The sequence below is a fragment of the Melanostigma gelatinosum genome, assembly GCF_949748355.1.
Source record: "Melanostigma gelatinosum genome assembly, chromosome: 17".
NCBI classification, from domain to species: Eukaryota; Metazoa; Chordata; class Actinopteri; order Perciformes; family Zoarcidae; genus Melanostigma; species Melanostigma gelatinosum.
Window position 1 is genome coordinate 17,259,194 of NC_136650.1, and position 15,112 is coordinate 17,274,305.

Genomic DNA, 15,112 nt, shown 5'->3' on the forward strand with positions numbered 1-15,112 from the left:
TTTAAAGAAGAAGACACTCATTTATCATCTTCTTGATGAATCATGTGTACCACGAAGTAAAAAGAGTGATACTTGTACCTGACTGATGGAAGTGGTAATCGTATCTTGACTCACCTCGCTCCAGAAGAGCCTGATCGTCTTCTTCTTCTTATTGAAGAGTGGCGGCTCCGGGGGAGGAGGCACTGGAATTAGGGCGCTAAAGGAAGAGGGCTGAGGAGGCGGCATCATCCCAATCAAGGGAGGGGGTGGGGGGCAGCTGCCTAGCATGGGTGGAGGTGGAGGGAAGCGGGGGAGGAAGGGGAGGCAGGGGGGAGGGGGCGGCGGGGGCGGGTGGTCACTGCATCCTCCCATCAAAACAGCGTCCAGAATGTCTTTGTCATCTTCCTCCGTCAGGTCGGTGAAGTTGATGTCCCCGATGCGCAGCGCTCGAGGGCTGGCCAGCAGCTGGTCCCAGATCGTGTCCGATTCCTTTTTGGGTGGGGGAGGAGGGGGAGGAGGGGGCTCAGTGGCCGGGACATCCAGGTGCGGGGGAGTCGAACCGAGGTCCTTGATCAACTCTCCAAACCGCTCGGCGAACGGTCGGATGGTCCTGTGGAGGGCGGATATGTCAGCCTTGTGCTCGCTCTCCTGGTCGTCGGCCTGTTGCACATCGGCCTCCTCCTGAGTTTCTTTGTCCTCCTCCCCCTCTCCTTTCTCCTTCTCTTTCTCCTTCTCCACATCCTCTTCTTCCTCCTCCTCATCACTCGGCTTCTTGTTCTGGGAGTACAGCATGTTCAGCATGAAGAGCTTGCTGTTGAGGAGTTTGCTGCACTGCTCGTTCACCTCTGGCGCCTTAAAGCCTGAGAAGGAGGTTGATGGGGTTAAGAGGAGAGAGATATAACAAAGAGTGCACACTTAAATAGTCAACAATAGAAAAAGGTTACTTTGACCATGTCATCAGGGAAATCTGGGTTTGGCCTTGAGACCTACATTTGTTTAACTCAAGCCTGCAACACAAACTGGAAGTGTTCAATTTGAAAGAAGATGGCATTCAGGAGGCAGAAGGGCTCGACTGACGGAGGCTGTCGTGAGTTGTACTACGGTAGCATTGTTGAATTAACCAATCGATACGACTTGCTTTACACACAGGCCGAACAACACGTTTGAGACCACAAAAGACTTTTGGTCTTGACTTCGAGTTAGGTTTGCATTCACCATTGCCCACCAAAACAGATTGTGTTACATCCACGTTAAATGTTCCACAGTGCCACTTTAAACCTGACTGTAATGGTGTTAAAAAGTAAAACGTTTTGATTACGTGTTGTTTTTATCTATAACAAAAATCCAGCTTAACAGGCAATAGTGCCACATTAGTTGAGATTGAGAATCCTGATCTTAAATAATAATTAAACAATCGATGTCAATGGAGAACGACAGCTGAATGAAACCCTTAGAAGCATCTCACTGTTTAAAAAATAGACTGGAACTAGAAATGTGCAAAACTACCCACCATTGTCATTGCTCCCCCTCGCCTCTCTCTCCAAAGTGCTGCTGGCCGATGAGATGCTGGAGGCCGAGCAGTTGTCCTTCTCATTCACTTCCTCATTCTGCCGTTCTTTGTCGCTTAGGATGCCGCTGTCCTCCTCCTCCTCCGCCTCCTCTTTCTCCTTCTCCTTCTCCTTCTCCTGCTCAAACTCTTCGCCTTCCTCCTCCTTTTCTGTTGCTGCTTCCTCCTGTACTTCCTGCTCTTTCCGTTCGTCCTCCTCTTCAGCAGTGGCTTCTTCCTCCTCTGGTTCTACACTGGCACTGGAGTCATCAGCCTCTGCTGTCAAAATTAAAAACAGTCTTCCTTTATGATTTGAAATGCCCATTTACTATGTGCAGTGAAATACAGTCTGATGTGACTTGGCCGTCTTTGATTTCTGCACATGGGACGCCTCTGTACCAACACACACACACACACACACACACACACACACACACACACACACACACACACACACACACACACACACACACACACACAGACACACACTATGATAAGAAAAACAAAAACACACACCCATACCAATGTAAACAATATGGCAGGCACAGAAAGCCAGGTTGTTGTAGGACCAGGATATGGACAGGAAATGAAGAATTAAGTTCCTGTTTGTGTCAAAACACACACAAACACGTAGCTCCACAGTACAGTCCATGCAGTGATGCACGCAGGGTTAGAATAACACGACGCTGTGAGGCCTCATACACTCACCTAAGTGAGCTACAGTACCTCAGCTCATGGCCGTGCATGCGCTCGGCTCCAAAACAAGGCTGTTTTTCTTACACAAGATGTTTTGGAATTACAATTTCAAAAAAGGTCTTTCAAAAACCCATTTTACCCTTTCACCCGTATCCTCTCTCTGTGTGTTATTTTATTCCCCCCCTCCTGATGGCGTCCCCTCCTCTCCCTCAGTATTTTCCACAATCTGTGTCGCCCCTTCTTTTGCTCACGCCTGCATGCTAATTTAAATTGCAGGCTGCAAACTGAAACACTTTAAGGTTAAGAATGATTACTTCGGGGCACACTTTTGGGGCTTCAAGTGCCGACCTTCTGGTTTTAATTATAAGTATTAACCAGCAGATTAAAAGTCATATAAATGCTCTTACGTCTTCAACACACACAAACTTAAAGTCAAACCTTTTCGATGCTATTTTTGTCATGTCATGTCATTTGTCGGCAATAGCCATTCAACGAATTTACATTTCATGAAAACCTATCTCCACCGTCATCGTCAGCGGTGGGATCCATCATTCTCACGCTGGATTCAGATTGCCTGCGTGTATGTAATCCATCGTTACAGCAGTTTTATCTCATTGTTATTAGCGCCGACAGAAATCGCTCATCCAAGTGTTTCAACAAAACAATACATGGTCATTTTATGCATTTCTTTAAACTACAACTCTTCAGCAAGGCAACCAACTCTCTTTACTGTGCCCTGCTGTTGTCTGCTGCTGTTTCATAAAACTACAAACTACTACTAGCTGTTCGAAGTGTATGTTAGTTTGCGGCTGCAATTATTGTAACAGTGCCAGCAGGAGAAACAATCACAATCCTAGGAGCCGTATTATATTGAATGCTATCTTATATTCTAACACAAAACTTAAGAGGTAGCATTTGGCTACAGAATTGTAATTAAGTCCTTGAAACAAACAGAAGAGATCTAAGCATTTTTGACTTGTTAATCACTCGTATCCCCACAGAGACACCATGTTCTTAGCCACTGCGTTGACATATGACAGCTACTCCATCAAACGGTGTTCTCAGATGTCCTACCGGTCTCAGAGGGCGTGTAGGGGGTGGCGGGGGTCTCGGCTTCGAGGTCAGCCTTTGCGTCCTCCTGGGAGGCGAAGGAGGACGGGGTGCTGCTGCGCGATGACGAGGGCCAGGCCTCCGCCGGTTCAAAGGTGAGGTTGAGGTCGGGGCGAGTCCTCGATACCCGTACGTGCTCCCTCTCGTACTCCTCCGACGCCAGACGCTCTACGTTCTTATACCTGAGGGAGAAGGAGCGAGAGGGACAATCAGAGGCGGCAAAAATAGAGTTCAAGACAACGCACCTTCTGTCTTGCCTCTCTCAGCAGTGCTGTGCGGGTCTTTGCCATCTATATTGCCATACACTGAACTAGTAACCACTCAGCCTGTTTCCTTGAATTCATGACAAACGTCGAGCTTCTATGGTTGCCTTAACAACAACTCTATAAGCCCACCTCAGTCCTCTACCTCGCCCCATTTATCGTCAACAAAGCATTCAATCACTTATTCGCTGCAGTCAAGAGTTTCACCATCCTGCTCTCCTCTCCTCTCCTCTCCTCCAATATCTAGCTGAACGCTCGGCTATCACCAGCAGTCCAACTGTGCAACGACAGCAGAGAAGAATTGGAGAGATGGGGAGAAGTTAATGTTGGCTGCTGAAAGGCCAAACATCAGAAGTGAATCAGCGTAAACCTGTTCAAGATGTGCCTCGATCAGCTCTCCTCCCTTGTCTTTTTCCTCTCCCGTCCTTTCCTCTCTTTCCTCCCCCTACCAAACTTTACCACTCAACCTGCCAGCCAGAACAAAGATGTAGGGCACTGAGTCGACCCTTTCTCTCTCTCTCTCTCTCTCTCTCTCTCTCTCTCTCTCTCTCGCTCCCGCTCTCTCTTTCTCGAACCCCTCCTCTTTCCCACCATACCATGAATGTGTAGAGCTTCTGTTCAGAGTTCATTAGCATCAGGCCACTTCAGAGGTCTGAGGAAACTGGATACCAATGTGTGTGTGTGTGTGTGTGTGTGTGTGTGTGTGTGTGTGTGTGTGTGTGTGTGTGTGTGTGTGTGTGTGTGTGTGTGTATGTGATTAAGACTTAAGTAGAGCGAGTGAGTGTGTTGTGAGCTTGGACCAAAAACCATCAATATACGAACATGTCTTTACATACTTAAAAATAAAAAGAGTTGAGTTTGCGAAACACTCTAATATAACAGATCACTTCAAGAATTAATGTCCATAAATGACTCTTTAATAAGCTGTTTGTGTGTGTCTGCTGAGCTGTGCACAACCATCATGTCTCTGTATTGTCAAATATTGACCTAAAAACCTGGAGACACACGGTCATGAGTGATACCGTGAATGACGATGCAATAACGTGACTGTCATGAATTATGTTGATTTTATTTGATCATGAACCAAAGTTCCAGCTTAAAATACAACTTGTGTTCAGTGGCAATATTTGCGACATGGGGCTAACTGTAGATAACACCGTAATACATCAACCTCTCCGGGGAATGCATCAACCTCTCCGGGGAATACATCAACCTCTCCGGGGAATACATCAACCTCTCCGGGGAATACATCAACCTCTCCGGGGAATACATCAACCTCTCCGGGGAATACATCTCCCACGTGCTCACTCAGCAGCGCATCTCCCTCTCTGGCTTCCTGTCCACCTCTGTCTTGTGCTTGTTTCCTCCGTCTGTTGTTGAATCAAACTGCTCTTTTACACCGCCACCCTTTGCTTCTTTCCACTCTCACAATGTGTGTTATTATATCAATGGTGCTTTAATTTAGGTTGAAAGAGGTTTGAGCCTATACAGGAAAAGCAACAGCGCAGTACATAATATTGTGTAATTGTTTTCAGGTTAAAGAGGTTGGGGAGATAACACTTTGGCTGAATTGGCTGGAATACGGTTTCCTCACAGCGTGCAGCCAAAACAATCAGGCCCTTGGCAGAGCGCGGCAGTTAAAATACAGCTCCTTAAAAAACAGAAAACAGGCAGACGGAGCAAAGAAAATCGCTTCAGTACACCCCCAATCTTTTTAACCTGAAAACAATTACACTATTACCAAGCGTCCCAAACCACCGGCTGAAACATATTCAGCGTGTGTGATTTTGATTTAGTGCACACACTTACCTCTCCTCCCGCGCAAGCCGGGCCTCTTCCATTTTATCCACATAGCCGCGGCTGTGAGACACACACACAAACAGTACATTTTAAAACATACTTATCATAACGTCCACCAGTGTGGTTCTCTTTTGACCTGCCAGTGTGCAAATGACACGTGTGCACATCATAAACACAAGCAGTCAAGGGAGGTGTCACCCATAATTACATGTTTTTTCTCACGTTTTGTCTGGTCTTTTGAAAAATGTATCAAATAAATCCAGATATTTTCATTTATCTTTGGCACTTATTTTGCACACTCTTTACGATGTAATCAACGTTGTATACTTTGATGCAGTCATGCCTGTATTATTCTTTCCTTGATATGTGTTAATTGTATGAGAAATAGATGAAAAGATTGATACCGCTCTTATATTTGCTGAAGCCAAGAGCCTGTTTTTTTTGCATAAAGCCAGAAAACAGGGGGGAACAGCTAGCCTGGCAATGTCCAAAGGTAATAGTGTATTTGCTAACCAGCAGCTCAAAAGCTCACGAATTAACATGTCTTATTTGTTTAATTTGTACAAATACCAAAGTTTAGAAATGTCTCAGCCTCATGGGGTCTCATGAAATACTCGTTTGGGTTCATATGTCCCTTGTGAGCCCTCCATGTTTGAAGAAGTACAACACAAAATTGTTGGATGAATCCTTTAAATTCATTAGATTTTCACGTAATCTCTCATTCTCTTATCTCTCTTTCAGAAAGCAAGCCAGCGATGCCTCACCTGTGCTTGTTCCTCTCCTCTCTCTCTATCCGCTGCAGTCTCTCCTCTCTCTCCCCGCGGCGGCGCTCTCGCTCGGCCGCCAGGGATTCCTGGTGTTGTCGGTAAGAGGAGGAGACGAGACCTCCCAAAGCAGGCCTGAAGGAAAGAGCGAGAGCAGAATAAAACCTTTTGATTACACAACTGCACAGCAATGCTGTGATTCTCAAGAACCATTTGGGTTTTTTTTTCAGCACTCCACTTCACTGCGATAATAAACATTTCTTCCAAGAGCCTTGTGCGAAAGATTGCGGTCTGGGGTGACCAACTGTGGCACGCTGCCAATTTTTAAATGAATGAATTAACTGGAATATGGCTTAAGCATATTTCTCATAAATTGCACTGTAAGCACATTGCCCATCCTTATTAAAACACTCGATGTCGACTGAATTAGTGAAATGATCTCTGCATTAACCTCTTATATTACATTACTCTCACAATATTTCACCATTTCTGTGTATTTTAAAGGATGATTTCATGTATATGTGCAGGCACATGTCGGTGCTCTCCTTTCACCTGGAGCTGGTGGGCGTACTTGGGGAGCTGAGGGAGGAGTAGGACGTGAGACTTCCATTCCTGGGTGAGAGAAGGGGTGAGAAAATGGGTGACAGTGAGTGACATCTTCAGTCACCCAGTTACACGACACCAAGGCTGCTGGCGAGAAACGAATGTGACACCTTGTTACATAACAGGAAGGCTGTTGGTGCAACACGAGAGTGGCATTGATTCATAACGGCTGTGTCGTTTATTCCCTTATGTTTCTGGAAGATTCCAGGCAAGGAGTCACCATCAGTCCGCTGTGAATCGGAAAATACCTTTTGCTGAAGCATATTTATGTTAACAAGTTATTTAGCCAGGCAAATATTAAAACTGTCCAGAGGTGAAAAGGTGTAAATATGCACAATTATTGGACTGTGAGTCAGCATCTGAATATCGGATTGTCATAACTTCATATGGAAATACAGTCCAAATACAGCAAGAAAAAAATCTTACGTAGTAATACCGTGAATGGAAATGGAGTTCCACTAAATAATCATAAGAAGAGAGGATATACTGTATAGATATATAGGTACTGTACTTGAAAAGAAGGGAAGAGCTGTGACACTGGGAAACAAAGCAGTGATTGCAAACAGGTGCGAACTATCCACGCATTGACAGAGCTGAGAAAAAGAGACGTGAAGGAACAACAGGTGATAATAAGAGAGTTGACAGGCTGAAGGTGTGAAGCAGTGCAGTCAAAGAAGTGAGAAGAACTGGTGAAAAGTGGAGGTGATGGAAAAACAAACGTGGTGCAAAGAGATCCAAGCTGGTGCAAGGGTGAAAGCCAGAAAGAGAACACCGAAGACCGGCAAGGGAAGTGTTCCGTGCTTCTTGAACTCGTGGCAGACTGAGTTCTCCTGACCGGCTAACCTGGGAGACGTCGTTTTGGGCGACTCCTCGCTGGGTTTGGGCGGAGCCGGGGGTGACGGCTCCTCATCGAGGTCGTAGGAGAACAGGTGGAAGGGTGAGTGGGGCATGTAAGGCAGGCGTTCGGGGGTGGGACGGGAGCTGCCGCGTGATGGCGGGCTGACCTCCTTGGTAGCCGGTACGGTGACGATGGACCTCTTCCTGGCCAGCAGGCTGGCCAGGAAGGAGGGTTGTGCTGGGGGGCTGAGAGGGGAGGAGACTGGGGGAGAGAAGGTGGGAGTAGATGGGGAGTGGAGGGTGGGCGCTGGAGGTGGTTCAGTCCGATTCTTCTGCTCCTCCTCTTTTATATTCTCCTTTCTGGAAGTGATGGTGATGGACTGGACGGATGTTCGGTGACCTACGGTTGGAAGGTGCCTAGCCGGGCTAGGAACAAAGGAATGGATTGAGAGGAATAAATGGACGAAACTGGGCAAATGAAAGAGAAGTAGCACCATGTGGAACCCACTGGAGCCTAAAACAAGTACATAAGCCACAAGGAGATCAAACCAACCGAAAACAGAGACAACGAAAGAGCTTTGTGGCTTCATATACAGACCGCCTATGTAGACCACAGGTCATTACTTCATTTACATGTTACCACCATGCCCTAAAATACCTGAGGGTGGTCAGTTTAGACACTGTCTCAGCCCCCTCCTGCTCATCTGAATCAGACTCAGTCACTGGAGTCTCCTCTTCCTCCTCCTCCTCTATCCCAGCCTCACATTCTTCCTCTCTGTAGAGGCAGGGTGGGGAAGGATGAATGGATGGTTGGGTGGGAGGGGAGGATTGAGGGAGAGATGATGCGATTCATAAGACAAGCATGCAAATGGAAATCATCACACTTTTAAAGAAATGAACAGACGGAAGGGAACAAAAGGAGGAAGGCAGAGACGGAGGGTTCGATGAGATTGATGTGTGGAAATAATAAGAACAACTGCACAATCGAACCACAAAAAAAACATTTATGATGCTCAAAAAGAACAGACAAGGACATGGACAAGGAATTAAGTGACAGAAAAAGAAAAGGTTTAAGACAAGAGAAAACACAGAACTGAAACAGGGGAGGCTGAATGTTTCACATTACACACTCCATGTCTCCAGGAAGGTAGTTTTACATGCACAAGTAGCTGTTGACATGGAAAGGGAAAGGAATGCTGAGAGGGGAATAAGCCGTGGCTGAAGAACTGACTTGAGTTCAGTGTCACCCGACAGCATTGCCTCGTGAAACCAGACGAACCTTGTTGCAGCGAGTCAGAGTGCGCTGCCAGGTGTTGTTCCACAAGACCAGAGCCATGTGTGTGCGACGAATGGGACGGCCAATTCAAGTTTTGTTTGTGTTTCTGACTTCCACCCATGACTTCATTCAATCAACCATATGCAAGTGGATTCACACGCAACTATGGAGAATTCTATTTCCGTTTCAAGATACAAATGTGTGCTAGAATGCACACTCCTACACACACAATCTGTTTCGGGCGCGTTACAAACTGACAGGATAAAGAGACAACGTGTTGAGGACATAAAGAGGAAAGATTTACCTGAGGCTAGCAGCTACAGCCGGCTTTAATTCCCCTTTTTGTGCATACATACACAGCACTGAAATAAGCCGGTGATGGTTTAATAAAGTGTAAGCTTGTATTAGAATCACAAACGCTGGAGGCTTGTGCAGCGTTTTTTTCATCACTTTAAGTGGAGCACAAGTCTGCACCAGTATTTCCATGCAGAAAGAAAAGCCCACTCAGAGTGCTCAATTGTAACAGGAGACACACGAGTATGTTACAGCATGTAGGTGAGGAGCAGGGGTAGGAAACCATCGGCAGAAGGCCACAGAGGTCAGCAGCTGAACTTCTTTCTAAGAGACCTTTGAACTCACATGGATGGAAGGAAACCTGACAGTGCTCTGGAGCAGAAAATGTTGGTACAAGACAGTCAGTACTCAAAAGGGATAACAAAACATTTGGCACCAATCATTCTTTTCACCTGCTGAGAACCAACACCTTCATGACGCTTTTTATAATGTCCCTATAACTTGTTAATTCCGACACTCCTTCATATTTTCCCAGTCTCTCACCTCCCGCTCGTGTCCTCAGCTCTCTGTCGATTGAAAGGGTGGAAGCCGGCTCTCTGCGGGGACGGGCTGCAGGGGGAGGCCTGACCGCTTCGCCCAAGAGAGGCCCTGCGGCTCCGCCTTCTCTCCAGGCCACACTTTTTGTCACCGCCCCCAAGGCTGACTCGTCGGCGGTCCCGGCGTCCCGTTGGCGGAGGCTGGCTGTCATCGTCTCCATCTTCATGCCGTAGGGTCATCTGGAGGAAAAGTTGATTGGGTGGGAGTTGTGACGGTGGAGCAAATGTACGAAAAATACTGTATGGAGTCCTATTCACTGAATGTAAGCAGCACTTACTAGCTGAAATGTTAAACAAAACATAAATATCAGCTGATAATCTCTTCCTTGTGATCTTATGACTTTGTGTGTCTCAAACCTCATAGATGTTGAGCTGCTCAACCAAGTCCAGATCTGTGCCTTTCCGCCCCAGATGTCTTTGGGTCACTGTGTCCATGCCTTGTTCCTCCAGACCATCGACCATGTCGTAAAATGAGTCCTGATCAGGCAGTGTTGCAAGTGTCTGCAAAGAGAAAAGGAGACGGATAAGTCATCAAGGCGTAACTGAGGTTTGAAATGCTTTTAAACATTTTAAGTGGCTAAATTCCCAAATATTGCAATGTTGCATGTACAGTCATTTCATTATAGTTGGGGCAGAGAATCCCCGAAACAGCACAATTGAAGAACTGTTGGGGGAAACCCTGGGATATCTTTAACAACAAAGTTATTTAAAAAAAATGAAACAAATAACAAATTAAGGAAAGAAAAGACCAGAGGTTGCGCCACTTGTTGAGGGGATTAGAAAACTGAAGATCCCATAGATGTCATGTGTGACATCTAATGTGACAGCTTTCCCCCAAAATACGGTGTGGCCTTTTGGATGACGAGATGCCGGTCTGGTCTGTAATACCAGTGTCCATATCACAGTTATATAAGTACATAATAATAAAAAAAGTACATAAACATTCAGTATATAAACACTACAGACATGGGCACCTTATTAATGAGGGTCATGGCGTAGACCAGCAGCTCTGTGTCCACTCCGTCCTTCTCGTGCAAAATCTCCATAGTATTGGACCACAGCGTGCATCCTGGCAATCAGTCCATTGCAAATAAAAGTCACTCTCGATGCAACCACACCTCCTTATATGTCAACCTGGGCCAGAAACTAAATCGTTAAATAACACAGCATAATGAGTGAGAACAAGCTCCTCTGCAGCTGGTGGCGTGTTGACTGATTTAATACCTCTCTTGGTGTCCACAGAGGCGACGGCTCCTATCAGCAGCGGGGCGTTGGACTCGGAGTACTCAACAAACACTAACAACAGCTTCAGAGTTGTTTTCACCACCAGACGGAACTAGAGAGGAGGAATACAGATACAGAAACAACACAAACAATGGATATATTATGGTGACCATCATGTTGGAAACATATTTTTCTATTGTATTCCCATCATGATATATCTTTAAATCCTTCTTTATTAGGGGCTTCGAGACAAGACAGTTTAAATTCACATGATATAGATTTAAGCATATGGGCAACAAGGAAATTCATGTATACCTTATTTATGTTTATATGTATATCTCTCAATAATGTTGTCTCAATGATGATAGTTGAGCTTCAGCCACTGTAATCAAAACTGATACTTTAAGTGCAAACAGCACCTTCACAGTTATGAAAATACCACAAGCCCAACAAAGGACACCACAAACAAGTCAGGACACAGAATACATCGACAGCCTGCTTGAGTGTGTGTGTATGTGAGTGTGTGTTTGTGTTGTTGTTGTTGTTTTTGTGTGGATCGGCGATACCTTTGAGCCAACAAGAGTGTACAGCCACTGGATTGTCTCAGCATGCCCAATGACACCGTTCATCCCATCTACATACAGCATGATCTGCCCCAGAGCTGAGAAAGAGGGAGGAGAACGAAAAACAAAAAGTTAGAGGGAGAGGACAAATATAGAAAGATGATTCAACACTTGCTGTAAACAAACCAACCGAGCACACCAAATTGCAACTGTGTGCAGCACACAAGTCCATCTACTGTAGCTATATATAGCAGGGACTAAAAGTGCCCTCCCTTGGATCTTTATGATCTTTAAAACACAAAGAGCAGAAAATGGAAATGATTTGGAAAAGTAATTGTTTTCAAGCCTAAGTGGTATACTTTATTTTATATGAAGTAGTTCCAGCTCAACCTGTTTGAACATTAAAGGATAATAAAGTACAAATGTAATATATGTACCTTAAAATACTTGAGAACTTGTTGCTAACACTTCTGGAAAATCCACAAAAAACAACTGACTGAGAAGGAAGTCGAATGAGATGCCGGCCTACTCAGAAACCTGGAGCCTGGTTTGAAAGTTGAGGAGGACAGAAGAGACTTAACCAAAATATAAATAGAAAATGAAAGCGAAAACAATTCTGTTATATAATGCTACGACCTAGAGAATATAAAAAGTTTCTGTGAAGCAAGAGAGAGGTCAGCTCACACACATCGAGACCGAGATGGAAGAAACAAGTTTGATTTTATCCTCCTCAACCATGTATATGGACTCGAATTTGAAAGCTGAAGTTTTGTCTTCAGTTCTTGGACAAATCGTTAAACCCCAAGAACTTATGCAAGACAAAAGACAACATTTTGAGTGTTGATGACTTTCTTCTCCACAACCTCATCGGGCAACAACAGGCTTATGGGAAGCAATTTTTCATCGACGGGAAAACGTTTTTTGACTCCGTGTATGATTACGACTTCACTGATCTCTCTGACTCGGCTGAGTGCATGAGAGGGGATGAGCTTTACCAGCGCCCAAACGGTTGGTACCGCATGGCCTTAAAGGTCAAAGGTAGATATCCAGATGGAGACGCCTGGTTGGGCACAGAAGGATGGAGGAGTCACTCTGTGCCTGGAGAATGGCCTGTTTCCTACCACGGAACAAGCTTAGATGGAGTCAATGGCATCATCAGGAGCAACTACACAGCCGGAGACAGAACCATGTATGGCAGAGGAATCTACTTAACGCCAGACATGCATGTTGCTGAGAGAGAAGACTATGCCAAGACTTTCACATCGGCGACGACTGGGAAGAGTTACAAAGTGATCCTGCAAAATCGAATCAATCCTGAGAAGAGAGAGATTTGCCAACGATCTGATTACTGGCTCATTCCTGTTCCCAAAGGAGCTTCTGCTGCGGAGGAGAAACAGATAGTGGAGAGCTCCATTCGACCTTACGGCATTCTGATTCAGGAAATAAATGACGATGACGAAAGCAATAATCGTGAAAGCAGGTATGATTATAGAGGTGATGAAGATACAGGTGATGATGATACAGGTGATGATGATAGAGGTGATGATGATACAGATGATGATGATCAAGGTGATGATGATAGAGGTAATGAAGATACAGGCGATGATGATAGCATGTGCATTATCGTGTAATCGATTGTATGAACCGATTAACAAAGCTATGTCCAAAGTAGTTGAGGCTGGTTTACTCGGTAGTATTCTTCATTCGTTGTATTCCACAGTTCGAAAACTGTTGAGGTAGAACCAGAGCAAGTGTCTAATTGGCTTTCATCTTTTCATTTCTATCCATTGTAAAAACCAATTCACAAAAATGTTCTGTCCAAAATTGTTGGGATGGAAGATCAACGACGAATGTTTTTAACACTACAAAGACACTGAACTTTACTCAATTCACTTTCCTTGTTATACCTGAAAAACGTGTTCCTTAATTGTTCATTTGTTGCTCTATATTAATAAAGAGTTGTTAATTATTTTCCCTTCAGTGTTTTATTGGTGCTGGGTTGTTGGGGGATTTCCTACAGAGACTCTTGAAACTCTCTTCACCCATCCCTATGTCGGGGGCAGTGGGCTGCCAATGACAGGCGCCCGGGGAGCAGGTAGAGGTTCAGTGTCTTGCTCATGTACACTTCGGCATAGCACACTTCGCAGCGAAGGATCGAACCGCTGACCTCGCGGTTACGGGACAACCCTCGCTACCCCATGCGCCACGGTCGCCCCAAAAGAAAAAAAACACCACAGTCCTTATAATACAAATGGTTTGATACGATCTGAAGTGAAGAATTGAGAACTCTCTGTAAAGAATAATGATTCAAGACAAAGATTGAGAGGGCAAATCTTGATACCTTATGACAAGCAAAAAGCAGGAAATAGAACTGATATGGATGCAGTTTCCTTTCAAGCCTCCGTGATGTTGTTTTCCACTGTATTGGCATTGTTAGTTGTATATGTACAGTAGTTGAGGTGTGGTTTCTCTCTCACTGAATGAGCTTGGAGCCCAGTATCTATGAAAGCAGAAGTTGCAGCTTTACGCCCTCCTTGACATACAGCCAAGACTCCTGCTATGATGTTAAGCCAACCATTGAGATACAGCACTCGTATACTGTTCGTGCATGTTCCACTTCAAAGTCAGTAGAACAACATTTTTGAAATACTTTCAAAGAGGGGAATGTAAAACAGGTTTTTGTCGCAGCTGTCCTCCGTTGCTCTGTTGAACACAACTTTCTGTGAAGAGAGAGAGCTCAGCTCACACACATCGTGAACAAGAGAAGATGATACAGGCGACGATGAAGCTGTTTCGGTCGAGCCAGGGCAAGTGTCTCATTGTCTGTTGCTCGTGGGGCCTTTTAAGAGCTTTATTCCAGGGTTAGGTCTCCCCTTGTCTGCCACCATACTGTCTTAACGATGTAACATTTGAATTATCTTTTAATCCATTGTATGAAACCGATTAACAAAGCTATGTCCAAAATAGTTGGGATGGAAGATCAAAAACACGAGCACATAACATGAGGAGTATGTTTCTACATTTTATCTTTATTGCATACATAAAGGCCTGAAAACGTTTTTTTGTCAATCAGCTTCTTACTACGAATGATACGGGTCCTACATGAACACACAATTTTTGTAAAGATACAATTATGTTGTCCCTGTTTGAAGTTCTTGAAAGTGTTAGTCTCTTTATGAATAATAATTCAAGATGTTTAGTTTCCTTACTTTTACCTACATTATTTGACTACTGTGTTAGAGAAATACTCATTTCAAAGCAGTTTTTTTTCACTTCTGTTTTTTTATTGGTGCTGGGGTGTTCGGGGATTTTTACAGGAAGTCCTGCAGAATTGAAACTGAAAGTTTAACCAGCGGTTGTGCAACTCAGTCAACTGACAAAACTAAAAACCCTTCAAAACAAGTTCCTGTGAAGAGAGAGAGAGCTCAGCTCACACACATCGTGAACAAGAGAAGAAGAGACAAACTTTGTTTTCATCCTCCTCAACCATGTATATGGACTCGGTTTTGAAGGTTGAAGTTATATCTTCGCTTTTTGGACAGAATGTAACACCCTTTGACA

General features: G+C 44.7%; 1 protein-coding gene across 3 annotated transcripts in view; it reads right to left on the reverse strand.

Moving 5' to 3' along the window:
• The window catches only part of fhod3a (formin homology 2 domain containing 3a), a 53,239-nt gene that overhangs the window by 7,374 nt on the left and 30,753 nt on the right, over nucleotides 1–15,112 (reverse strand). For 2 of the 3 annotated variants that reach the window (XM_079288034.1, XM_079288032.1), the window contains exons 6-16: nucleotides 11,555–11,649; nucleotides 10,989–11,100; nucleotides 10,739–10,833; nucleotides 10,122–10,265; nucleotides 9,712–9,944; nucleotides 6,711–6,770; nucleotides 6,159–6,293; nucleotides 5,404–5,454; nucleotides 3,296–3,513; nucleotides 1,490–1,804; nucleotides 115–839 (exon numbers count right to left, since the gene is read on the reverse strand). In XM_079288034.1, the coding sequence (XP_079144160.1) occupies nucleotides 115–839; nucleotides 1,490–1,804; nucleotides 3,296–3,513; nucleotides 5,404–5,454; nucleotides 6,159–6,293; nucleotides 6,711–6,770; nucleotides 9,712–9,944; nucleotides 10,122–10,265; nucleotides 10,739–10,833; nucleotides 10,989–11,100; nucleotides 11,555–11,649 (2,183 nt within the window). The remainder of the gene's footprint in view (nucleotides 1–114; nucleotides 840–1,489; nucleotides 1,805–3,295; nucleotides 3,514–5,403; nucleotides 5,455–6,158; nucleotides 6,294–6,710; nucleotides 6,771–9,711; nucleotides 9,945–10,121; nucleotides 10,266–10,738; nucleotides 10,834–10,988; nucleotides 11,101–11,554; nucleotides 11,650–15,112) is intronic. The other variant, XM_079288033.1, reaches the window with a different exon arrangement.